The 27,196-nt window shown below is 44.5% G+C and overlaps 1 protein-coding gene across 1 annotated transcript; it reads left to right on the top strand.

Moving 5' to 3' along the window:
• The first annotated feature begins 995 nt into the window (after positions 1–995).
• Positions 996–26,990, top strand: senp7 (SUMO specific peptidase 7). The gene is given in 24 exon segments (XM_064944108.1): positions 996–1,330; positions 2,807–2,968; positions 3,091–3,162; positions 3,386–3,501; positions 5,731–5,982; positions 6,207–6,292; positions 6,596–6,744; positions 6,893–7,286; positions 8,831–8,961; positions 10,554–10,685; positions 10,795–10,828; positions 11,068–11,292; positions 21,481–21,881; positions 22,019–22,149; positions 22,752–22,868; positions 23,083–23,202; positions 23,310–23,402; positions 23,476–23,618; positions 23,621–23,692; positions 24,130–24,185; positions 24,292–24,335; positions 24,424–24,492; positions 24,577–24,727; positions 24,985–26,990. Coding segments are annotated over 23 exon segments (3,216 nt in total). The 5' UTR covers positions 996–1,330; positions 2,807–2,905; the 3' UTR covers positions 25,150–26,990.
• The last annotated feature ends 206 nt before the right edge of the window (positions 26,991–27,196 follow it).

Raw genomic sequence — 27,196 nt, 5'->3', positions numbered from 1 at the left:
CTTTATCATGACATGGTGGAGGCATGCAAAACCTACTTCCTGCTCAATCTATCTATAGATGAAGCAATATATGAAAATAAGCCGACCAAACGGGGCTGCAAGCTCCATATGCTAGCCGATTCAGCCTCTGCCTACACATGTGGTGATCGATGGTATCAAAAGCAGCACTAAGGTCTAGGAGCACGAGGACAGATGCAGAGCCTCGGTCTGATGCCATTAAAAGGTAATTTACCACCTTCACAAGTGCAGTCTCAGTGCTATGATGGGGTCTAAAACCAGACTGAAGCATTTCGTATACATTGTTTGTCACCTTTTCAACATTCTGAAAGCCCTGTTCCTACAGTTCAATGCTTCTCTACACTCATCAGTCCACCAAGGAACAGAGTTACTCTTTCTCCCTCTTGTACCCATAGGAATCACCTGCCTTCATCTGAATTGAGATCAACCTGAGATGGCTCCTGTTCACTCAACTCCTCATCATCACTACTCTCCTCTGACAAGTCCTGCGAAGGCTCCACAGTCTTGGATTCATTTCCAAATAGGCTTTCTCCAACGACCCATGGCGGAGTTTAAGCACAGATAGAACAATGAGACCGATATTTGGTTGGCGTTTCCACTTACTACCAAATATGGTGGTGAGAGGAAGCACAGTGGTCGGCAGTGGGGCAAGATAGATTTTGGCCGACATTCGGCTAATTTTGTAATCGATTAATCATTTGATCTCAGTACAGTTTTCTGTTTCCAAAACTAGAATATGTTACCAACAGAGTGGACTACGTTTTTTATACTCTACCATTTGCCAATTTTTTAAAAGATTGCGTTGTTTGGAAGGACTGCAAGGGCAAATTGAGTTGTTGCACATGCGTACTTCACAGAGTAGGCGTTTCCCAACGGAAATATGCAAATATATGCTAGAACGCACCAATAGGCTCTCGCTTGCTCGTGCTTGGCTCTGCCCACCTTGCTTATTCTGCCCACTCTGAATTAATTTTCTCCCATTGGAAATGACAGGCTGTGGTCTATCTTGGGTTAGTTATAAAAATCTTGGGTTTTAGTGCCTTCAAAAATATGCCATTATTATTTATCTCTATAGGCGCTAAAGCGGCTAGATCGTACACTTCCGGAAACACCAGGATGTTCTTCTGTCCAGGAAAAGCGTGAAAATATCTACAACCTGTGTGAACAACGCAACGTGTAGCTTTTTAGGATTTTATAGGCGTTCCTGCTAATCAGCGAGATGATTTGGAGTGTATGGTAGCTGTTTACATTGCCCTTATCCCCGCTCTTTGGTCACGTTTGTGTATTTTGCACTAACTCGCTGTATTATTGAGTAAGTATGAGAATCGTGAACAAAAGTTAATGTCTGCTAGTGAGCTAGCTATATTAGCTAGCTTGCTTGTTAAAAAACAGGCAGGTTTTATTTGGTAGCGTGTCTGTGCATAGCTGGATAATATTGTAGAATGTCAAAGGGCACACACGAAGAGAAGCATTGCATGAGCAGTATTTAACTTCAGTGAAATGCAAATGATTAGCGACCTGATGGCTAGCTAGAAATTGGTAGTAGCACAGCATAAATCTGCACCAGAAACCACGCGTGACAAGATGCTGCCATTCATGTGTCGCTATTACAAGCTTATAAACAATGTTTTTTAAAATGTTTATTCCTGGCAAAAGCATTAAGTTCAAAGTACAGAATACAATATTAGCTCTTGCATGTACCTAATGATGCTACAGTCACCAATGTACACTATATCTACAAAAGTATGTGGACACCCCTTCAAATTAGTGGAATCTCACAAACCTTGGCAATAGAATTGCCTTTCAATGTGGCACGTCATAGGATGCCACCTTTCCAACAAGTCAGTTTGTCAAATTTCTGCCCTGCTAAAGCAGCCTCAGTCAACTGTAAGTTGTCCTAGGTTGCAACACTCCCTACCGAGTTCCAAACTGCCTCAGGAAGCAAAGTCAGCACAATAACTGTTAGAGGGGAGCTTCATGAAATGGGGTTCCATGGCCGAGCAGCCTCACACAAGTCTAAGACCACCAATGCCAAGCATCTGCTGAAGTGGTGTAAAGTTTGTAACCATTGGACTCCGTAGCAGTGGAAACGCTACAGACTTCACCATTTGGCAGTCCAACAGACAAATCTGGGTTTGGCGGATGCCAGGAGAACGTTACCTGCCCCAATGCATAATGCTAGTTTCGTGTAGGAGGAATAATGGTCTGGGGCTATTTTTCATGGTTCGGGCTAGGCCCCTTATTTCCATTGAAGGGAAATATTAACGCTACAGCATACAATGACATTCTAGATGATTTTGTGCTTCCATGTTTGTGGCAACAGTTTGGAGAAGGCCCTTTCCTGTTTCCGCATGACAGTGCACAAAGCGAGGTCCATACAGAATTGGTTTGGCGAGAATGGTGTGGAAAAACTTGACTGGCCTGCACGGAGCCCTGACCTCAACCCCATCGAACACCTATGGGGTGAATTGGAACGCCGTCTGCAAGCCAGACCTAATCGCCCAACATCAGTGCCCGACCTCACCAATGCTCTTGTGGCTGAATGGATGCAAGTCCCCACAGCGTTGTTCCAACGTCTAGTCGAAAGTCTTCCCAGAAGAGTGGAGGCTGTTATAGCAGCAAATGGGGGGATCAACTCCATATTAATGCTAATGATTTTGTAATGAGATGTTCAGCTAGCAGGTGTCCACATACTTTTGATCATGTAGTGTATGTGTGATTGTGCGCTTATAAACTGACAGGTACGAAAGTGAATGTATACTGTACATATCATGTGTGTCTGCTGCAGAGCTTGTTGGCTGCGTCACCATCCCTGCCTGGATTGGTCACAGGAGGCCCTGGAGAAGGAGTGGCCTGAGGTCAAGCCCTAAAGCACCAGAGCCTGGTCATGATGGACCATAAGAGAGCACTCACCATTTCACTGGCCGTTGACAAGGTGGATAACTCTCAAGTATGTCTGGCCTGCCTGGCTATATTAGTCCATTGAGATTCCTAGTCTTTTTCTCAGCCACTATGCAATTACTATAATCAACAACAGTGAGCATTTTAACAGTACCCCATTCTGCTTTTAAGATGGGAAGTCCATTAAAAATTCCCAAGATCCTTCTTTCTTCAGAGTTGAGATGTGGGAATGAAGAGTCACAGGTAAATGTTATTCTCCACAGGTCACCTTTCTCTTTCTTTTCTAACTTTTTATTTTTTACCCCTGTGGCCTCCCTACGAAGTGTGCAACACACACATACAACCAAATATTAAAAGGTTAGAAAAGTAATTAAATGACAGATTGCTTATTTAACCTTGTTCCCTGAGGTTTTGTTATTGTGATCTGGGTAGTGGGTCAGTACCTCTACCTCAATTTCTCCAACAGATTCACTGGACCCAGATTGCTGGAAACGGAATCAAACTCCAAAAGTCTTGTCAGCAGAATGGATCCATCTCTTTGGATCATGGCCAAGCGGCTTTAGCCCAAGCGGCAATGAACTGGTGAGGAGCAGTATTTATGGAGCCACAGATGGAGTTATGTTAGGAAGCAAACCTAATATGTCTGGTTAGGTTAGACTTGTTGACGGTTCATAGATGATCTTGCTCCATGACACGGTCAGTTATTAAAGCCGCAATATGTCACTTTTTGGGCGACCTGACCAAATTCACATATAAATATGTTATAAGATCTGTCATTCTCATTGAAATTAACTCTTAAGAAGCAGTAGATTTGTTCTTTGTGCGCCATTTCTATGCTTCCTGTTCTGAACTTTAGTTTTCGCGTCTTACTATCGGTTTTGTTACACCAGCTTCAAACAGCTGAAAATATACAATATTTTTGGTTACGGAAAATATAATTCACATCGGTTTAGATGGTACAATGATTTTATACACCATACTTGCTTGTTTTGTCACAAACTGAAATTAGAATTTTAGCAACCAGGAAATGGCGGAGCGATTTCTGCATCGTATATCTTTGAGACAGCCTTTGTCTTTATCTGTGAATTTATTCGGTCCATTTGTACGGTAAGGACGAACTAATCCAGTGTCATTGAGTGCAGTTTTCCGAACATTCACCAGATGGAGCTCTTCCCCTAAGCAGAGGTACAGTGCATTCAGAAAGTGTTCAAAACCCCTTGACTTTTTCCACATTTTGTTATGTTACAGCCGTATTATAAAATTGAGTAAATAGTCCCCCTCCTCTCACCAATGTATACACAATACCCCATAATGACAAAGCAAAAACAGGTTTATAGAAACTTTTGCAAATTTATTCAAAATAAAAAATGGAAATATTACATTTGCATAAGTATTCAGACCCTTTACTCAGTACTTTGTTGAAGCACCTATGACAGCGATTACAGCCTCGAGTCTTCTTGGGTATGACACTACAAGCTTGGTACACCTGTATTTGAGGAGTTTCTCCCATTCTTCTCTGCAGATCCTCTCAAGCTCTGTCAGGTTGGATGGGGAGCGTCGCTGCACAGCTATTTTCAGGTCACTCCAGAGATGTTTGATCAGGTTCAACTCCGGGTTCTGCCTGGGCCACTCAAGGACATTTAGAAACTTGTCCCAAAACCACTAATGTGTTGTCTTGGCTGTGTGCTTAGGGTCGTTGTCCTGTTGAAAGGTGAACCTTTGCCCCCAGTCTTGGGTCCTGAGTGCTCTGGAGCAGGTTTACATCAAGAATCTCTCTGTACTTTGCTCTGTTCATCTTTCCCTCAATCCTCACTAGTCTTCCTGTCCCTGCCGCTGAAAAACATCCCCACAGCATGATGCTGCCACCACCATGATTCACCATAGGGATGGTGCCAGGTTTCCTTTCTCCTAGGCTGGGAGGATACTCAGTTTAGGAGAAAGAGTTAAATATCAGTGCTTGTGTGAAATGTATTTTGTCTGAATCCAGCTGTATTGAACCTTTGGGAAGAATTAAACTTGGTTAAGCTTCTCTAGTGTCCGTGAGTTATTTACTCTGAAAATTAGAACCTAACACAGGTGACTACCTCATGAAGCTGGTTGAGAGAATGCCAAGAGTGTGCAAAGCTGTCATCAAGGCAAAGGGTGGCTACTTTGAAGAATCTCAAATATAACATATATTTAGATTTGTGTAACACTTTTTTGGTTACTACATGATTCCATATGTGTTATATCATAGTGTTGATGTTTTCGCTATTATTCTACAATGTAGAACATAGTAAAAATAAAGAAACCCTGGAATGAGTGTGGCAACTTTTGACTGGGACTGTATGTAAATAAGGTCCTTTAATTTTTTTAAACATTGCAATCATTTCTAAAAACTTGTTTTCACTTTGTCGTTATGGGGTATTGTGTGTAGATTGATGCTACATGTTTTATTTAATCCATTTTACAATAAGGTTGTAACGTAACAAACTGTAAAAGGTCAAGGCGTCTGAGTGCTTTCCGAATGCAGTGTAGCTGACAGTGTACCCCCACTACTGATACTGTTGAGCTATAGCTGCAGCGACAGGGCTTATCTTTATCACACACACTGCCTGGTCCTATCAACCCCATTCCATCTGTCTGCCCCTCCCCCCTGTAGTCTCACGTGTCATTTCCCTATTGGTTAACTTTAAGAGAGATGACCCAGAATGGTCATCAAGATATTACATTTAAGTCCTTTAATAACAGATGCTTGTCAGATGGGATCACGATGACACAAATGGGTCGTAGGGATCTAAAGGTTCTGACTGGTTCTGTTCCTTCCTTCAGCACGCAGCTCCAGTTGGTCCTCACGGACGTCCTGAAGACGGAACAGGGGCAGGCCTACCTAGACAGGAAGATGCGTGGCAAGATGACAGGAACTGGAGAGAGGAAGAGAGAGTCACCGATGGGGAGCGGGCAAAGGAGGGTGTCTCAGAGTAGCAGAGAGGGGAGGGAGGATTGTAGAGATTTTACAGCACACAGAAAGAGACCCCATGACCTCCCCACTCCCACCTCGACCCTGACCCGCAAGGAGAGGAGGTAATGCTTGGTTAAATGTTGCTGAATTCAGCTTGGCTGTTGGAGAGGGGATGCTGTATGCAGATTAATTTCTGTAGATGATTACAGTGGAGTCTGTTAAGTGTAGGGAACATGTCTTCCTTTTTAGGATGCCAGTGAGCGATTTAAGAGCTAAAACACAGCACAAGGTCAGCATGCAGTGGAATAATTGTTTTTCTATGACTTTTTCTTTCTCTCTTGTTTAGGTCACAACACAGAGGGGGGTCAGAGGAAGACGAGGAGGTGAAGGAACTTTTAATAGGAGAGGAAAACATCAAAGACCAGAGATGCAGTGAGTCCGCCATCACACACACACACTCCCCCTGCTACTGCGTTCCCTATCTCCCCCTCTCTGAGGGTTTGCCTTATTGGAAAGGATCTGTAGTATTCCTGGCCTCAATCCTGCTGTAAAGTAACAAACTCTTTTACTTTTATAGAGCTGCAAAACAGACCTGCTGAATGTGCTTTTCATCTCTTGCTAACACACACAGGCAAAGTTGATTTAATTCTATGTTACTTGTTTTCCCATATCTGCTGCACTACTTTCTGGAGAGTAGTAACACGTTTATTGTTTCACCGTCTCTCTCCTCTGCAGACAGTAGTGTGTCAGGGAGGCACAGTTCACGGGAACCCCTGGAGGAGGTGACCTTTACTGAGGGGGACATGCACCAGGAAAAGCCTTACCCACAATCCACCAGGACTAGGAAGGCAGATTCAGGTTCAAGCGAATCCACACATGTTGAGGTAGAGTCTTCGGGTAGAAGTTACTTAAATACTGACATTAAAGTTGACTAACTTTAAGGCTGAAGCCAAGAACCTGCAAGCTGCTAACCAAACCATTAGACAACCTGCCCTGGGGCTAAAGTAACACCCTATCTCTCTTTGTTTCTAGAGGGAGAGTTGGAGGAGGGAGTCTGGGCTCTACAGTAATGGACAGGTGAAGGATGGAGGGATGAATGATGGAGTGGCAGAGGGCTTGACCACAGACGCCTCCAGGAGCTCCAGAGGGAGCGTGCTGCGCCTCTCCAGGGAGGCCAGAGGCGGGGGAGGACTGCCCCCCAAACAGCTGTGTCTGGGGGGGACGGGGGGCATAGACACTAATGTAGCATCCATAGAAGTAGAGGTGGACCCCTCAAACTTTGACGGGACCCCGATGGTAGTCACTGTGGGGGAAGACAGGGAAGTTGCCAGCTCCTCTAACCCCAGCTGTGGAGAGGTTAAGGAGAGGAGAGGAACCCTGTCCTCCAGCCAGGATAGGACGCCCAAACTCAGTCCTGTTGAACCCAGTGAGTATAGAGCTACGTATAGGCTATCATATTGTACACTGCATATCTGCACTCCTGGTGTGTCTAGCTTTGTGTGTGTGTGTGTTTCTCCTGACTCTCTCAATGAAACAAACACACACACAGATCCCCACCCTTCCCTCCTCCTGGAATAGCGTCATCATAATATAGTCTATTTCTCTGCCTACGGGCACTGACCCTAACATGCTGACCATGCCGCTCACGTTGCAAAATAAATGTACACATACAAGTTATTCAATCATTGCATCCACACTGCTCGCGAGCGTCCGCGTAGCCTGGCGCTAAAATAGAACGCACCTTAAAGTTGGTTGCCGACCTCCATATAGTCCAAAGAAGAAGGTTAGCTAAATTGCCATAAATGTTTACTGCTTATCGACCTGTCCCCAAATGAATATAGTTGGTTCAGATTTTTAAAACCTGCGTGTCCTGATGGTGTCTGGTGTGGGTGGACAATATCAACATGCGAGTTGTCTGGTCAGCATGTAACTGTGAACCAACTATATTCATTTGGGGACAGGTCGAAAAGCAGTAAACATTTTGTCACACCTTGACCATAGTTTATTTTGTATGTTTCTATGTTTTGGTTGGTCAGGGTGTGATCTGAGTGGGCATTCTATGTTGGATGTCTTGTTTGTCTATTTCTATGTCTGGCCTGATATGGTTCTCAATCAGAGGCAGGTGTTAGTCATTGTCTCTGATTAAGAACCATATTTAGGTAGCCTGGGTTTCACTGTGTGTTTGTGGGTGATTGTTCCTGTCTCTGTGTTTTGCACCAGATAGGGCTGTTTTCGGTTTTCGTACTTTTGTTATTTTAATCGTGTATAGTTTCCTTATTAAATAAAATGAATCACAACTACGCTGCATTTTGGTCCGCTCCTCCTTCCCACAACGAAAGCCGTGACACATTTATGGCAATTTATCCAGCTAGCTTGCAGTTTCTAGCAAATTTGTTGTGGAATATAAACATTAGGTTGTTATTTTACCTGAAATGCACAAGGATCTCTACTCCGACAACTAATCCACAGATAAAACGGTAGAGTTTACTAGAAACAATCTCTCCTCCTTCAGTCTTCTTCTTCTTGGGACCTTATAACTAAGGTGCGTTACCACACCAACTGAACTGGAGTGTGGACATCAGTTTATCTTTCAATCACCCACGTGGGTATATGCTTCTAAAAACCAATGAGGAGAGGCGAGACCTGCAGCGCGTCACAAATAGAACCTATTTTAGCGCCAGGCTGCGCAGACGCTTGCAAGAAGTGTGGTTGCAGTGATTGAATAACATGTATGTGTACATTTATTTTGCAAAGCTCGAGCCCGCGACGCGAGCAGTGTGGTCAGCATGTCAGCCCCCTCACACACAAGCACACATACTGTCTGTCTGTAACACGGACCGCTGGGTCTGTGCTTGTGACTGTCTGTGTCAGTATGCCCAGTGTGTGTTGAGTGCGTTTCTGTGACTCTGTGACTCTAATTAGGCTGATATATACAGTATTCCACTGCAACGTGTTTAATGTGTGTTCTAGTCGTTCTCTCCAGTGATGAGGAGGTAGTCACCCCGTCCCACAGTTCAGTCCTTTGGCCACAGACTAGTGAGTGTGAGTCCCAGAGAAACCATGCTCAGGAAGACAACGTGGTGGAAGAGACAGACTTTCAGGTGGGCAAAAACAACTTCTACACATGACATCATAAAGGACAGAATAGGGGGATCTCACAATGGATGACATCATAAAGGACAGAATAGGGGGATCTCACAATGGATGACATCATAAAGGACAGAATAGGGGGATCTCACAATGGATGACATCATAAAGGACAGAATAGGGGGATCTCACAATGGATGACATCATAAAGGACAGAATAGGAGGATCTCACAATGGATGACATCATAAAGGACAGAATAGGGGGATCTCACAATGGATGACAATGGATGACATCATAAAGGACAGAATAGGAGGATCTCGCAATGGATGACATCATAAAGGACAGAATAGGGGGATCTCGCAATGGATGACATCATAAAGGACAGAATAGGGGGATCTCGCAATGGATGACATCATAAAGGACAGAATGGAATCATCATCATAAAGGACAGAATAGGGGGATCTCAATGGATGACATCATAAAGGACAGAATAGGGGATCCCCAGCAAAGAGATCATGGAACATCCATGGCAATGCCACTCAGGTGTCCCCCCATGGGGGAAAGATTAAGACTGTCCTCATTGCCCCCATCAAAATGAACCTAGGCTACATTTAGGCTATTGCTTATATGTGCATTTCACACTATTTTGGGGTAAAAATCTGTGTATAATGCTTGTATGGAGGTAAACCCCAATACATGTTATCATCACCAATCAACTCCATTACACTGCATTAAAAACATCTTAAAGTACCACCACCAATTTCTATATGGCTAGCTATGCTACCAGCTCATATGAACAGGAGTTACGATATAGCAGACATTTTTCTAACCCCCCAAAAAACATTTTCACAAATATTATGCAGCGAACATCATCCAAATCAGATTTTAGTAATCACCTGTTAGAACACATAAATCATTACATATTTGACAAATATCCACTTTGTGCACCAATGACATCCTTTCCCCCACGGTCTGCGTTCCATTGATCTCTTTACTGCATGTATGGATGACATCACAAAGGGCAGAACAGGGGGAGCTCACAATGGATGACGTCACAAAGGGCAGAACAGGGGGAGCTCACAATGGATGATGTCACAAAGGGTTGGGAACTGGGCAGATTCTGTGACATCACAAAGGGCTTGACCTGGCCTGGATGATATCACAAAGAAAAGCACAGAGGGATGGGATGTCACAAAGGGCTGCTCACAGAGGGATCTGGGTAGAGGCAGGTGGTGGGAAAAGGGACAGTGTTTCATGATTAGACTGGCCCTAGGAGGCAGAACCACCATCTTTATAGGCCAGAGTGGGGATACTGTAGCTCCCACTGCTGTCAGCCAAAACATAGGAGGACAAGCCAAATGCCTTCTGTTGCACTACATACAAGTGAACACACATCATTTAAACCTATCTGTTGATTAACTAAGTCTCACACAAACCCCTTCTATGCCTCATTGCTTATCTGGATTCTAAAGTGTCCTCGTTATCAGAAAGCATGTTTGTTGTGTGCTTGCATGCATGCACACGTGTGTTTGTGTGTGTCATTCATCAATATGTGTGTGTGTTGCTCATCAATGTGTGTTACTCATCTGTGTGTGTGTGTTCCAGGTGATGCCTGTGGTGGTGACAGGGTTTGGGGTGGCCAGTTTCCCCAGCACTGAGGACTCTGAGGGTATGGCCCTACCCTTCTCTGCCCTGCACTGTGGGGGGGTCCGAGGGGAGTCCAGTGGAAACCTCATGGTAAGGTTCTGCACACTGCTCCAACTGGAGAATGGGTGCAGTACATTCTAGAATAGGCATGCAATACAGTGGTTATGTGACATGGGGCCCTTTCTTTCGTCCTTTGTAGATCACAAACCACAGAATCATCATACCAATTAAAGGTAACCAGCACCCCTGGACTTTGCTTGTGTTCTCACCACACCATTGACCATACAGTCCTGGTCCTCTATTTAAACTTGAATCATTAATCGTTTTCAATTATTACTTGGTCCAACCTGAACATGACCGTGTGCGGTCGCTAGCCCATCTGTGCCCTGTCTGTGACCCAGGGCAGGCGGTGGTGTGGGGTGGTGGCCTACATTGTTGACCCCTCTCTCCCCTCTGTCGCCTGCCCCCTCAGGCCAGGTAGATGTGATGGTGACTGTGGAGCGCTGTCAGCTGTGGAAGTACAGCATCTGGGACAGGGAGGAGCTACAGGAGAGAGGGCTGGGGTGTGAGGTCAAGGGAGAGATGGGGCAGCCTCCCCCCGCCCTCCTCCTCCTCTACGTGTCAGACGCCCAGGCAGTCGCCGTTCAAGAAGACCTGAGGGAGCTGTCAATCAAACAGGCCTTAGAACCACCCACTGGTGAGAGCCTGCCTTTGGAACCAGATTGTGTGTTAGTGTTGCACTGTATACCAAAACTTTTTCGATAGTAGAACATGAAAAAAATGGTCCGGTACGAGAATCGTCAGTCACAATGTGTCTCACATCATCTACTGATTGAGAAAGGATCAAGCGTGTCAGCGTAGCCCATGTCCCCTGATAATGAACAGTGCATGTTCCCCTCATACTGACTCTAGTCTGGACTGTATCATGTTATCTCCCCTCTCATACTGACTCTAGTCTGGACTGTATCATGTTATCTCCCCTCTCATACTGACTCTAGTCTGGACTGTATCATGTTATCTCTCATACTGACTCTAGTCTGGACTGTATCATGTTATCTCCTCTCTCATACTGACTCTAGTCTGGACTGTATCATGTTATCTCCTCTCTCATACTGACTCTAGTCTGGACTGTATCATGTTATCTCCTCTCTCATACTGACTCTAGTCTGGACTGTATCATGTTATCTCCTCTCTCATACTGACTCTAGTCTGGACTGTATCATGTTATCTCCCCTCTCATACTGACTCTAGTCTGGACTGTATCATGTTATCTCTCATACTGACTCTAGTCTGGACTGTATCATGTTATCTCCTCTCTCATACTGACTCTAGTCTGGACTGTGTCATGTTATCTCCCCTCTCATACTGACTCTAGTCTGGACTGTATCATGTTAGCTCCTCTCTCATACTGACTCTAGTCTGGACTGTATCATGTTATCTCCTCTCATACTGACTCTAGTCTGTCCTGAGGAACCACTGGGAGTCTGGACTGTATCATGTTATTTCCCCTCTCATACTGACTCTAGTCTGGACTGTATCATGTTATCTCCTCTCTCATACTGACTCTAGTCTGGACTGTATCATGTTATCTCCCCTCTCATACTGACTCTAGTCTGGACTGTATCATGTTATCTCCTCTCTCATACTGACTCTAGTCTGGACTGTATCATGTTATCTCCCCTCTCATACTGACTCTAGTCTGGACTGTATCATCTCCTCTCTCATACTGACTCTAGTCCTTCCTGAGGAACCACTGGGAGTCTGGACTGTATCATGTTATCTCCCCTCTCATACTGCCTCTAGTCTGGACTGTATCATGTTATCTCCCCTCTCATACTGACTCTAGTCTGGACTGTATCATGTTATCTCCTCTCTCATACTGACTCTAGTCCGGACTGTATCATGTTATCTCTCATACTGACTCTAGTCTGTCCTGTATCATGTTATCTCCCCTCTCATACTGACTCTAGTCTGTCCTGAGGAACCACTGGGAGTCTGGACTGTATCATGTTATCTCCCCTCTCATACTGACTCTAGTCTGGACTGTATCATGTTATCTCTCATACTGACTCTAGTCTGTCCTGAGGAACCACTGGGAGTCTGGACTGTATCATGTTATCTCCTCTCTCATACTGACTCTAGTCTGGACTGTATCATGTTATCTCCCCTCTCATACTGACTCTAGTCTGTCCTGAGGAACCACTGGGAGTCTGGACTGTATCATGTTATCTCCTCTCTCATACTGACTCTAGTCTGTCCTGAGGAACCACTGGGAGTCTGGACTGTATCATGTTATCTCTCATACTGACTCTAGTCTGGACTGTATCATGTTATCTCCTCTCTCATACTGACTCTAGTCTGGACTGTATCATGTTATCTCTCATACTGACTCTAGTCTGGACTGTATCATGTTATCTCTCTCATACTGACTCTAGTCTGGACTGTATCATGTTATCTCCTCTCTCATACTGACTCTAGTCTGGACTGTATCATGTTATCTCTCATACTGACTCTAGTCTGGACTGTATCATGTTATCTCTCATACTGACTCTAGTCTGGACTGTATCATGTTATCTCCTCTCTCATACTGACTCTAGTCTGGACTGTATCATGTTATCTCTCATACTGACTCTAGTCTGGACTGTATCATGTTAGCTCCTCTCTCATACTGACTCTAGTCTGGACTGTATCATGTTATCTCCCCTCTCATACTGACTCTAGTCTGGACTGTATCATGTTATCTCCTCTCTCATACTGACTCTAGTCTGGACTGTATCATGTTATCTCTCATACTGACTCTAGTCTGGACTGTATCATGTTATCTCCTCTCTCATACTGACTCTAGTCTGGACTGTATCATGTTATCTCTCATACTGACTCTAGTCTGGACTGTATCATGTTATCTCTCATACTGACTCTAGTCTGGACTGTATCATGTTATCTCCTCTCTCATACTGACTCTAGTCTGGACTGTATCATGTTATCTCTCATACTGACTCTAGTCTGGACTGTATCATGTTAGCTCCTCTCTCATACTGACTCTAGTCTGGACTGTATCATGTTATCTCCCTCTCATACTGACTCTAGTCTGGACTGTATCATGTTATCTCCTCTCTCATACTGACTCTAGTCTGGACTGTATCATGTTATCTCTCATACTGACTCTAGTCTGGACTGTATCATGTTATCTCTCATACTGACTAGTCTGGACTGTATCATGTTATCTCCCCTCTCATACTGACTCTAGTCTGGACTGTATCATGTTATCTCCTCTCTCATACTGACTCTAGTCTGTCCTGAGGAACCACTGGGAGTCTGGACTGTATCATGTTATCTCCCCTCTCATACTGACTCTAGTCTGGACTGTATCATGTTATCTCCCCTCTCATACTGACTCTAGTCTGGACTGTATCATGTTATCTCTCATACTGACTCTAGTCTGGACTGTATCATGTTATCTCCTCTCTCATACTGACTCTAGTCTGGACTGTATCATGTTATCTCCTCTCTCATACTGACTCTAGTCTGGACTGTGTCATCTTAGCTCCTCTCTCATACTGACTCTAGTCTGTCCTGAGGAACCACTGGGAGTCTGGACTGTATCATTTTATCTCCTCTCTCATACTGACTCTAGTCTGGACTGTATCATGTTATCTCCTCTCTCATACTGACTCTAGTCTGGACTGTATCATGTTATCTCCTCTCTCATACTGACTCTAGTCTGGACTGTATCATGTTATCTCCTCTCTCATACTGACTCTAGTCTGGACTGTATCATGTTATCTCCTCTCTCATACTGACTCTAGTCTGGACTTTGTCATCTCTCATACTGACTCTAGTCTGGACTGTATCATGTTATCTCCTCTCTCATACTGACTCTAGTCTGGACTGTATCATGTTATCTCCTCTCTCATACTGACTCTAGTCTGGACTGTATCATGTTATCTCCTCTCTCATACTGACTCTAGTCTGGACTGTATCATGTTATCTCCTCTCTCATACTGACTCTAGTCTGGACTGTGTCATGTTATCTCCTCTCTCATACTGACTCTAGTCTGTCCTGAGGAACCACTGGGAGTCTGGACTGTATCATTTTATCTCCTCTCTCATACTGACTCTAGTCTGGACTGTATCATGTTATCTCCTCTCTCATACTGACTCTAGTCTGGACTGTGTCATGTTATCTCTCATACTGACTCTAGTCTGGACTGTATCATGTTATCTCTCATACTGACTCTAGTCTGGACTGTGTCATGTTAGCTCCTCTCTCATACTGACTCTAGTCTGGACTGTATCATGTTATCTCCTCTCATACTGACTCTAGTCTGGACTGTATCATGTTATCTCCCCTCTCATACTGACTCTAGTCTGGACTGTATCATGTTAGCTCCCCTCTCATACTGACTCTAGTCTGGACTGTATCATGTTATCTCCTCTCTCATACTGACTCTAGTCTGGACTGTATCATGTTATCTCCTCTCTCATACTGACTCTAGTCTGGACTGTATCATGTTATCTCCCTCTCTCATACTGACTCTAGTCTGGACTGTATCATCTCCTCTCTCATACTGACTCTAGTCCTTCCTGAGGAACCACTGGGAGTCTGGACTGTATCATGTTATCTCCCCTCTCATACTGCCTCTAGTCTGGACTGTATCATGTTATCTCCCCTCTCATACTGACTCTAGTCTGGACTGTATCATGTTATCTCCTCTCTCATACTGACTCTAGTCCGGACTGTATCATGTTATCTCTCATACTGACTCTAGTCTGTCCTGTATCATGTTATCTCCTCTCATACTGACTCTAGTCTGTCCTGAGGAACCCCTGAACTCACTGAGAGTCTGGACTGTATCATGTTATCTCCTCTCTCATACTGACTCTAGTCTGGACTGTATATCATGTTATCTCTCATACTGACTCTAGTCTGGACTGAGGAACCACTGGGAGTCTGGACTGTATCATGTTATCTCCCCTCTCATACTGACTCTAGTCTGGACTGTATCATGTTATCTCCCCTCTCATACTGACTCTAGTCTGTCCTGAGGAACCACTGGGAGTCTGGACTGTATCATGTTATCTCCTCTCTCATACTGACTCTAGTCTGTCCTGAGGAACCACTGGGAGTCTGGACTGTATCATGTTATCTCTCATACTGACTCTAGTCTGGACTGTATCATGTTATCTCCTCTCTCATACTGACTCTAGTCTGGACTGTATCATGTTATCTCTCATACTGACTCTAGTCTGGACTGTATCATGTTATCTCTCATACTGACTCTAGTCTGGACTGTATCATGTTATCTCCTCTCTCATACTGACTCTAGTCTGGACTGTATCATGTTATCTCTCATACTGACTCTAGTCTGGACTGTATCATGTTATCTCTCATACTGACTCTAGTCTGGACTGTATCATGTTATCTCCTCTCTCATACTGACTCTAGTCTGGACTGTATCATGTTATCTCTCATACTGACTCTAGTCTGGACTGTATCATGTTAGCTCCTCTCTCATACTGACTCTAGTCTGGACTGTATCATGTTATCTCCCTCTCATACTGACTCTAGTCTGGACTGTATCATGTTATCTCCTCTCTCATACTGACTCTAGTCTGGACTGTATCATGTTATCTCTCATACTGACTCTAGTCTGGACTGTATCATGTTATCTCCTCTCTCATACTGACTCTAGTCTGGACTGTATCATGTTATCTCTCATACTGACTCTAGTCTGGACTGTATCATGTTATCTCTCATACTGACTCTAGTCTGGACTGTATCATGTTATCTCCTCTCTCATACTGACTCTAGTCTGGACTGTATCATGTTATCTCTCATACTGACTCTAGTCTGGACTGTATCATGTTAGCTCCTCTCTCATACTGACTCTAGTCTGGACTGTATCATGTTATCTCCCCTCTCATACTGACTCTAGTCTGGACTGTATCATGTTATCTCCTCTCTCATACTGACTCTAGTCTGGACTGTATCATGTTATCTCTCATACTGACTCTAGTCTGGACTGTATCATGTTATCTCTCATACTGACTAGTCTGGACTGTATCATGTTATCTCCCCTCTCATACTGACTCTAGTCTGGACTGTATCATGTTATCTCCTCTCTCATACTGACTCTAGTCTGTCCTGAGGAACCACTGGGAGTCTGGACTGTATCATGTTATCTCCCTCTCATACTGACTCTAGTCTGGACTGTATCATGTTATCTCCCCTCTCATACTGACTCTAGTCTGGACTGTATCATGTTATCTCTCATACTGACTCTAGTCTGGACTGTATCATGTTATCTCCTCTCTCATACTGACTCTAGTCTGGACTGTATCATGTTATCTCCTCTCTCATACTGACTCTAGTCTGGACTGTGTCATCTTAGCTCCTCTCTCATACTGACTCTAGTCTGTCCTGAGGAACCACTGGGAGTCTGGACTGTATCATTTTATCTCCTCTCTCATACTGACTCTAGTCTGGACTGTATCATGTTATCTCCTCTCTCATACTGACTCTAGTCTGGACTGTATCATGTTATCTCCTCTCTCATACTGACTCTAGTCTGGACTGTATCATGTTATCTCCTCTCTCATACTGACTCTAGTCTGGACTGTATCATGTTATCTCCTCTCTCATACTGACTCTAGTCTGGACTTTGTCATGTTATCTCTCATACTGACTCTAGTCTGGACTGTATCATGTTATCTCCTCTCTCATACTGACTCTAGTCTGGACTGTATCATGTTATCTCCTCTCTCATACTGACTCTAGTCTGGACTGTATCATGTTATCTCCTCTCTCATACTGACTCTAGTCTGGACTGTATCATGTTATCTCCTCTCTCATACTGACTCTAGTCTGGACTGTGTCATGTTATCTCCTCTCTCATACTGACTCTAGTCTGTCCTGAGGAACCACTGGGAGTCTGGACTGTATCATTTTATCTCCTCTCTCATACTGACTCTAGTCTGGACTGTATCATGTTATCTCCTCTCTCATACTGACTCTAGTCTGGACTGTGTCATGTTATCTCTCATACTGACTCTAGTCTGGACTGTATCATGTTATCTCTCATACTGACTCTAGTCTGGACTGTGTCATGTTAGCTCCTCTCTCATACTGACTCTAGTCTGGACTGTATCATGTTATCTCCTCTCTCATACTGTCTGGACTGTATCATGTTATTTCCCCTCTCATACTGACTCTAGTCTGTCCTGACCACTGGGAGTCTGGACTGTATCATGTTATCTCCCCTCTCATACTGACTCTAGTCTGGACTGAGGAACCACTGGGAGTCTGGACTGTATCATGTTATCTCCTCTCTCATACTGACTCTAGTCTGGACTGTATCATGTTATCTCCTCTCTCATACTGACTCTAGTCTGTCCTGAGGAACCACTGGGAGTCTGGACTGTATCATGTTATTTCCCCTCTCATACTGACTCTAGTCTGGACTGTATCATGTTATCTCCCCTCTCATACTGACTCTAGTCTGTCCTGAGGAACCACTGGGAGTCTGGACTGTATCATGTTATTTCCCCTCTCATACTGACTCTAGTCTGGACTGTATCATGTTATCTCCTCTCTCATACTGACTCTAGTCTGTCCTGAGGAACCACTGTCTGGACTCATGTTATCTCCCCTCTCATACTGACTCTAGTCTGGACTGTATCATGTTATCTCCCCTCTCATACTGACTCTAGTCTGGACTGTATCATGTTATCTCCTCTCTCATACTGACTCTAGTCTGTCCTGAGGAACCACTGGGAGTCTGGACTGTATCATGTTATTTCCCCTCTCATACTGACTCTAGTCTGGACTGTATCATGTTATCTCCCCTCTCATACTGACTCTAGTCTGAGGAACCACTGGGAGTCTGGACTGTATCATGTTATCTCCTCTCTCATACTGACTCTAGTCTGGACTGTATCATGTTATTTCCCCTCTCATACTGACTCTAGTCTGGACTGTATCATGTTATCTCCCCTCTCATACTGACTCTAGTCTGGACTGTATCATGTTATCTCCCCTCTCATACTGACTCTAGTCTGGACTGTATCATGTTATCTCCTCTCTCATACTGACTCTAGTCTGGACTGTATCATGTTATCTCTCATACTGACTAGTCTGGACTGTATCATGTTATCTCCTCTCTCATACTGACTCTAGTCTGGACTGTATCATGTTATCTCCTCTCTCATACTGACTCTAGTCTGGACTGTATCATGTTATTTCCCCTCTCATACTGACTCTAGTCTGTCCTGAGGAACCACTGGGAGTCTGGACTGTATCATGTTATCTCCCCTCTCATACTGACTCTAGTCTGGACTGTATCATGTTAGCTCCCCTCTCATACTGACTCTAGTCTGGACTGAGGAACCACTGGGAGTCTGGACTGTATCATGTTATCTCCTCTCTCATACTGACTCTAGTCTGGACTGTATCATGTTATTTCCCCTCTCATACTGACTCTAGTCTGGACTGTATCATGTTATCTCCTCTCTCATACTGACTCTAGTCTGGACTGTATCATGACTCTAGTCTGACTGTATCATGTTATCTCCTCTCTCATACTGACTCTAGTCTGGACTGTATCATGTTATCTCCCCTCTCATACTGACTCTAGTCTGGACTGTATCATGTTATTTCCCCTCTCATACTGACTCTAGTCTGGACTGTATCATGTTATCTCCTCTCTCATACTGACTCTAGTCTGGACTGTATCATGTTATCTCCCCTCTCATACTGACTCTAGTCTGGACTGTATCATGTTATTTCCCCTCTCATACTGACTCTAGTCTGAGGAACCACTGGGAGTCTGGACTGTATCATGTTATCTCCCCTCTCATACTGACTCTAGTCTGGACTGTATCATGTTATCTCCTCTCTCATACTGACTCTAGTCTGTCCTGAGGAACCACTGGGAGTCTGGACTGTATCATGTTATCTCCCCTCTCATACTGACTGTATCTAGTCTGACTCTAGTCTGGACTGTATCATGTATCTCTCTCATACTGACTCTCTGGACTCATACTGACTCTAGTCTGGACTGTATCATGTTATTTCCCTCTCATACTGACTCTAGTCTGTCCTGAGGAACCACTGGGAGTCTGGACTGTATCATGTTATCTCCCTCTCATACTGACTCTAGTCTGGACTGTATCATGTTATCTCCCCTCTCATACTGACTCTAGTCTGTCCTGAGGAACCACTGGGAGTCTGGACTGTATCATGTTATCTCCTCTCTCATACTGACTCTAGTCTGGACTGTATCATGTTATTTCCCCTCTCATACTGACTCTAGTCTGGACTGTATCATGTTATCTCTCATACTGACTCTAGTCTGGACTGTATCATGTTATCTCCTCTCTCATACTGACTCTAGTCTGTCCTGAGGAACCACTGGGAGTCTGGACTGTATCATGTTATCTCCTCTCTCATACTGACTCTAGTCTGGACTGTACTGTTATCTATACTGACTCTAGTCTGGACTGTATCATGTTATCTCCCTCTCATACTGACTCTAGTCTGAGGAACCACTGGGAGTCTGGACTGTATCATGTTATCTCCTCTCTCATACTGACTCTAGTCTGTCCTGAGGAACCACTGGGAGTCTGGACTGTATCATGTTATCTCCCCTCTCATACTGACTCTAGTCTGGACTGTATCATGTTATTTCCCCTCTCATACTGACTCTAGTCTGGACTGTATCATGTTATCTCCTCTCTCATACTGACTCTAGTCTGTCCTGAGGAACCACTGGGAGTCTGTCTGGACTGTATCATGTTATCTCCCCTCTCATACTGACTCTAGTCTGGACTGTATCATGTTATCTCCTCTCTCATACTGACTCTAGTCTGTCCTGAGGAACCACTGTACTGTATCATGTTATCTCCCTCTCATACTGACTCTAGTCTGTCCTGACTGGGAGTCTGGACTGTATCATTTTATCTCCTCTCTCATACTGACTCTAGTCTGTCCTGATCATGTTAATACCACTGGACTGAGTCTGGACTGTATCATGTTATCTCCTCTCTCATACTGACTCTAGTCTGGACTGTATCATGTTATCTCCATACTGACTCTAGTCTGGACTCATCTGACTCTAGTCTGTCCTGAGGAACCACTGGGAGTCTGGACTGTATCATTTTATCTCCTCTCTCATGCTGCACAGAAGTTAACACACTTGAGTAATGCAACACAGCATGTAGAAATGTTGAAACTGTTCACCAAGCATTGTCCATTAAAGGAACACCTGCAGGAAGATACTGCTAGCATCCAGCTTTGTAGGCTAACTTTTCTTGCTGAATTAACATCGGAAGCTAATGTCAGTTCACTACCCTAGAACCATAACGCAAAATATGCTGATTTCAAAGCTGATTGTCGCTAAAAACCATATTCAATGTCAGAAACGTTGTTCATTCACATCTTTCCTGTCTCTCTCACTGTGTGTGTGTGAGTGACATCATTAGGTCTTAGAGATGCACTCTTTCATAAGAGAAGACATTGCTTCGTCTATGCAAATGTTGTTGATCAGTAGAGTAAAATAAGTCCATTCAATAATGACCATTTATGTTATGTGCTGAGATTGATTGTATAGTTGATTCATTAATACATACGTGGCTGAATATGAAAAATGGACGTCAAACATTTCAAGTGTGATATTGAAGTCTACAGATCGTCTGGAATAAGTGCCCTTCTAATACGTCAGCTTCTTTTTTGCAGTGTTGTTGTTTTGGTATCGTGATACTAAACCTGGTATCAAAGTCAACATTCTGGTCTTGTGACAACACTAGTATGTGGGTAGGTGGGTGTTTGCTCAAGTGGGTGTATGCCCATGTGCTATTCGTGTGTGTGTGTGCGTGCGCGCGCTCATAGGCCAGGCCAGTCCCTTCCTCCTGCTGACTCTGCATGCCCCTCTGGAGGGGGTGGAAGGGGCTCTACTTCGCTCCATCCTCGACATCATCTGTCTCAACAACGTCGACGCTGCATGTCTCTGGGGAAACGCTCCCATCAACGAGGCGGTGGACCTCCACAGTCCCCTCCTGTCATTGGATGACAGTCTGGCGCTGATCGGTAGAACCGGACTAGACCACCAGCTGCTCTCCCTACTGGGACAGAACAATGCCGAGTCTGTCACAGAACCCGACCAAGACAGAGACACACCTGGGCCAAATCTGGACACTGTGGAGGGAGAGTCACAGACACCACCGGAGACAGAGGTACAGGCAGAGGAGGAGGAGGAGCAGAGGGAGGCAGAGAGCGTACCCCTCGCTGAGGTTGGTAGTACTATGTGTTTGGGTGTGGAGACGGATGTCATCAAGCTCAACCATAACAAACCCTAAGCTCTACATGAATGATCAAATTAACAACATGTAACCTTTTACACTCCCTCTGTCTTTTGTCCCCCCTCCAGGAGAGTCCAGTCCAGCCCAGACCCGTGTACACAGTGTGTCACAGCAGAACCAGAGGCTCCTACTCTGTGTTCCTGGGCCCGAAGCCAGGCTCCAACTGGACCCGATACAAGCACCAGGGCCCCACACGCAGGCAAGCTACACAACTCCCATGATTTGTTGATTCTTTGAAACAGGTGTGTAAGTGCAGGGCTTGAACGAAAGCCTGCACACCATATTGGTCTACAGGACCAGAGATAGAGACTCTTGCTGTAGAGTAGTGGTTCCCAAACTGTGTGGTCGGCAGGGCAGGCGCAGAAAAAAATAATAAGGACCTTAGTCCGGCGTTAAACTTACTCTTGAAAGTTGTAATGTAGAATGCACAAGGTGCAATTTCTAAATTGGGTAGTGCATCATCAGTTCCCCTTGTCATGTTAGTCATTGCATAGCTTAGAGAGCTATTTATAACTTGTCTAGATCAACTAGCACATCAGCTAACAGCTTTTATCACATGGATACACATTAGACATGACAAAATGTGTGAAATTGCAGGAAATAAGCTTTAAATCTGCAAAATTCTCTCCACCAACAAGAGGGGTGTGAGCAGTTTGTGTCATGAACAGTGCCTGTGCCCATAGAAATAGATGCGTGGGAGAGGGGGCCGGAGTGAAAACGTTTGGGAACCCCTGATGTAGACAATTGTTAGTGTAGATATGTGGTTTCACTCTTAGTTATGTTCTTTCTGATCCTTCTCAGGTTGATCCAGTTTCCTCCACCGCCTTCCAAAGGAGGGATCGCCGTGACAACAGAAGATCTGGAGTGCCTTGACAACGGCCAGTTTCTGAATGATGTCATCATCGACTTCTACCTCAAGTGAGTGACATTGTCAGTTTGGTGCATGGAGGACAGTTTCAACAACACGGAGGACAGTTTCAACAACATGGAGGACAGTTTCAACAACATGGAGGACAGTTTCAACAACATGGAGGACAGTTTCAACAACATGGAGGACAGTTTCAACAACACGGAGGACAGTTTCAACAACACGGAGGACAGTTTCAACCTGTGCATGTCTCTGTCCCAACAGGTATCTGCTTCTGGAGAGGGTTCCGCAGGATGTGGCTGATCGCGCTCACGTCTTCAGCAGCTTCTTCTACAAGCAGCTCACTCGCCGAGACAATGCCAGTGAGGACAGTACCAGCGTCTCGTAAGTGTGTGTGTGTGTCTATTTTAGTTGATCAATGATGGATTTGTATCTTGTGTGTTTTTATTTGTATGTGTGTGTCTCTTGAGGTGTGTGTTGTCTGTCCCCAGAGCCCAGCGGAGGCGGCATCAGCGGGTGAAGACATGGACACGACATGTGGACATCTTCCAGAAAGACTTCCTGTTTGTGCCTGTCAATCAGGAGTGAGTGACACACACACACACACATCAATAAATAAACTGTGTGGTTCATAGTGCTTTCTTCCTTATATGACAGAGCCCACTGGTACCTGGTGGTGATCTGCTTCCCTGGCCTGGAGGAGCCTCAGTGTGAGGAGGGGAGCAGCCCAGCCTCGCTGAGGGGAACAGGGGGAGAGAAGCCAGATGAGGCCCAGGCTGAAGAGGAGGCCTCTGGGTCCAAAAGCTAAATGGCATCAGTGAAGTCACCCCTGAATCAATTAGCACTGACAACCAGGACAAACTGACAGTTACAGGTATGTGTGTCTGTAGTCCTCTCATCCTGTCTCTCAGGATGTTACATGTCTTTATGTCAAACTGACATTAGAGTCACACATTAGTGAACATGTGCGTAGGTGTAGGAGTATAACTCTAATATATGTTTTAGATAAATACGCAGGGTGGAAAACTAGAGCTGTAGTCTGTGGGTAGGATGGAGTCAGAACCGTGAGGGGAAAGCTGCTCAGAACTCCAGTCACAGACAGAAACACAGAATGAGGCTGGAACTCAGAGGCTTTCATCTACAGGGGTTTTATGATGCATTCTTTATATCACTGTGCTGCAATAACATCCACAAGGACAATAGCAACAACTACAATAGGAACAGGGTTGCTGTTAGGAAATACTAGTGCTGAAGTCCTGGGATTTAGCAGGAGGAGGATAATTGCTGATCCTGCTGCTGTTTTCTCTCTAGTTTCAAATGTTGTGGTACAGAGTGAATCAGTACTCCAGCCACCTCCTGGTCCTCTGGTAAGACATCTCTCTCTTTAGGAATCTCTGTTTCTTCTCAGATTCAGTTGTTTTCCTTCTCTCTCACTCTGTTGTCTTTCTTACATTCTGTCCTTCTTCTCGCTAGGACTGCACTGAGAAGACCTGTCACAGAGAGACCATCTGTAAACGGTGAGTGGATGACCACACACACACACGAAGAAGGTGTGTTCTAGAGATCTTAACTAGCTGTTTATATGCACATCTCTTCTCTCCGTAGACCCTGCATTCTCATCATGAACTCCCTCAAGTTTTCCCTCCATGAGCGCGTCTTCAAACTCTTACGGGAGTGAGTCTACTATTGAATGGAAAGTTGTGTGTGTGTGTGTGTGTGTATTGTTCCCTTAATGTACCAGCTATCTCTGTGTGCCAGGTACCTGCAGTCGGAGTGGGAGCTGCGTCGGGGCTCTGTGCGCGAGTTCAGTTCTGAGCAGATGCGAGGCTCCCACTGTAAGGTCCCCCTACAGGACAACAGCAGCGACTGCGGCCTCTACCTGCTGCAGTACGTGGAGAGCTTCCTGCAGGTAACTGTACACATGGAAGAAGAACATGCATAGGAATTCACACGCTCCCACCTGTAACCAGCCTGGAATTGAACTCTTGTCGTGTCTGGTCAACTCAAGACCCCGTTATCCAAAGGAACTTAAGCTTGTGTCTTCAGGTCTCAGACAAGGTTGCTCACGTGTTTCTCTTATGAGACCATACTCACCAAACACATACGCTGACATACACCTACATATAACTTTTCTCTCTCTCTCTATCCTACCCTTTCTCCCTTTAGGACCCTGTGGTGCACTTTGAACTTCCCCTGTGCCTAGAACGCTGGTTCCCACGGCAACAGGTGAGGAGGAAACGAGACGAGATCAGGGACCTGGTGCTACACCTGTACAGACACCAGAGGGGCACGGTGGGGAGTATAGGAAATATGGGAAATGTAGTCAGTTAGGGCATGGTGGGTAATATTATGGCTGTGACCATACCAGTATCCCAATATTTTTTCCATGGCAAAAATGAAAACACGAAGCAGACCAAACTCTTTGGTCCTTTAAAAACCTGCTGTATGTAAAATATTGTGTGCTATAGCTTGGAAAATAAATAAATGTGACTCTGGGTGACAACATGAGGATGTTTGTTTCCAACATTAGGACTGTTTTCCTGAAGAAGTTAAATCTGCTTTGTGTTTTGTTTATTTGACATGATACTAATGAGTGTCGCGGTACTGGTATTATCTTGGCCCTAGGTAGTATAGGAAACGTGGGAAATGTAGTCGGGCACAAGTGGGTAGTATAGGAACCATGGGAAATGTAGTCGGCACAAGTGGGTAGTATAGGAACCATGGGAAATGTAGTCGGGCACAAGTGGGTAGTATATGAACCATGGGAAATGTAGTCGGGCACAAGTGGGTAGTATAGGAACCATGGGAAATGTAGTCGGGCACGGTAAGCACCTTGGCTGCATTCCAAACACTTAACAGACACACCCTCTCCCCTCATCCCTCAAATTAAGTGGACACTTCTGATGATGGGTCATGACGTCTGGCAGGGCAAGGGAGGAAGGAATGAGTTTTAAATGGAGCGCCCTTGCCCGGAAGTTTGTCACTCGTTTGTCCCACAACAATTGTGTTTTCAGCCACCAGTGGCTTGTGGGTGCTTTATATGAGCTACAGTCAATTATGATTTTATGTCTACTTATATTAACTATATAATTATTCATATACGTCTACTGTATGATAGCTAGCAAACTAATTAGCTAACTAAGGTTAGCCTGCCAAGCTGGAACTTCTGAACTTTTTATTACTACAATTTCCAAAAACGAACCAAACAAAAACATCATTACTTTTATGAGACGTGTTTGTGCATTAGTAGCACAATTTCTAACTTATTTACATTTGTTTTTACTCACACTTGTATGTTGACTTCTCCATATTGACTTTGAGGTTTTAATTTTTGGCTGAGTTTTCTTAGTGGAAGTGCAATCATCGCAAATTGAATTATGGGGCATTACAGGCCCGAAGTGAACATAATTGTACACTTGCAAACTCAATTAAAAACAAGGGCTGATGGGGCTTACCTTTTGAACTTCCCTTGTTTGGCTAGTCGTTTGGAGCGAAGGCCAAGATGGTGACGGGGATTCCCCCGAGGGCATAAGACAGGGGTAAGTGGAGGAAGGTGTTTCTTTTGTGAGTTTGAAACGCAGCCCTTGAGATTCTGCTCATGCTGAGCAACCAGCACATTTACATTTCAGCCTGATATATTCAAATATTATTTAAGCTTTTGTAGTTGTATCACTGGCCAGCTGGCCACCATTCAAATTACATGCAGATGTCTCATGTCAACCTGTAAATTGTCACTAATGTCAAAGGCTGTTGCATTAATGATTTAAATCTCTCCGGGGATGAATATGAAGGACTTCCTGGAGCAGCTGTAGAGTGTCTCTTTCGGTGCTTGTTTTAAGCAGAGGCATTAAAGGGGCCTTTCACTGAAATTCAACAGTTTAAACAGGTTCTTCTTGACCTTTTCAGTGTAACATCTCTTTAGAAAGTCTGTCCCCTCTGTACCTTATAGATGGGTCCTACATCCCACCACTATATCCTCGTTTAACACGAGATCAGACTGGACACTCTCGCATTTATTATTTCACCTGTGTTGTACTATTTATTTGTCCCCTAGGTGATTTGATTGTAACTTATGTCAGTTAGATTTTTACACGTGGATTTTGTTTCTAAAATGTACATTTTGATGAATGTGTTTTGAATATAAAATGTAATAAATACATTTGTCGTCTGAATTACAGCAATTCATTTTCTGTTCATTTAACGCTGATTTTCTGCAATTTTCCGACATGTTGCGTCGCCACTGTTCGTCCACACCAAGCTGAGGGTCCACTGCACTTGGCTGATGGACCCTCAGGGTAGAACCTCCACACACATGGATGCCGAGAGACCTAAGATTTCTGTGGAATGCTGGGGGTAGGGATTTTGTAGGATTTAGGAA

The sequence above is a fragment of the Oncorhynchus masou genome, chromosome 29 (genome assembly GCF_036934945.1).
Source record: "Oncorhynchus masou masou isolate Uvic2021 chromosome 29, UVic_Omas_1.1, whole genome shotgun sequence".
Classification (NCBI taxonomy): domain Eukaryota; kingdom Metazoa; phylum Chordata; class Actinopteri; order Salmoniformes; family Salmonidae; genus Oncorhynchus; species Oncorhynchus masou.
Note: the sequence above shows the minus strand (reverse complement) of the source record. Positions and strands in the feature narration are given on the sequence as shown.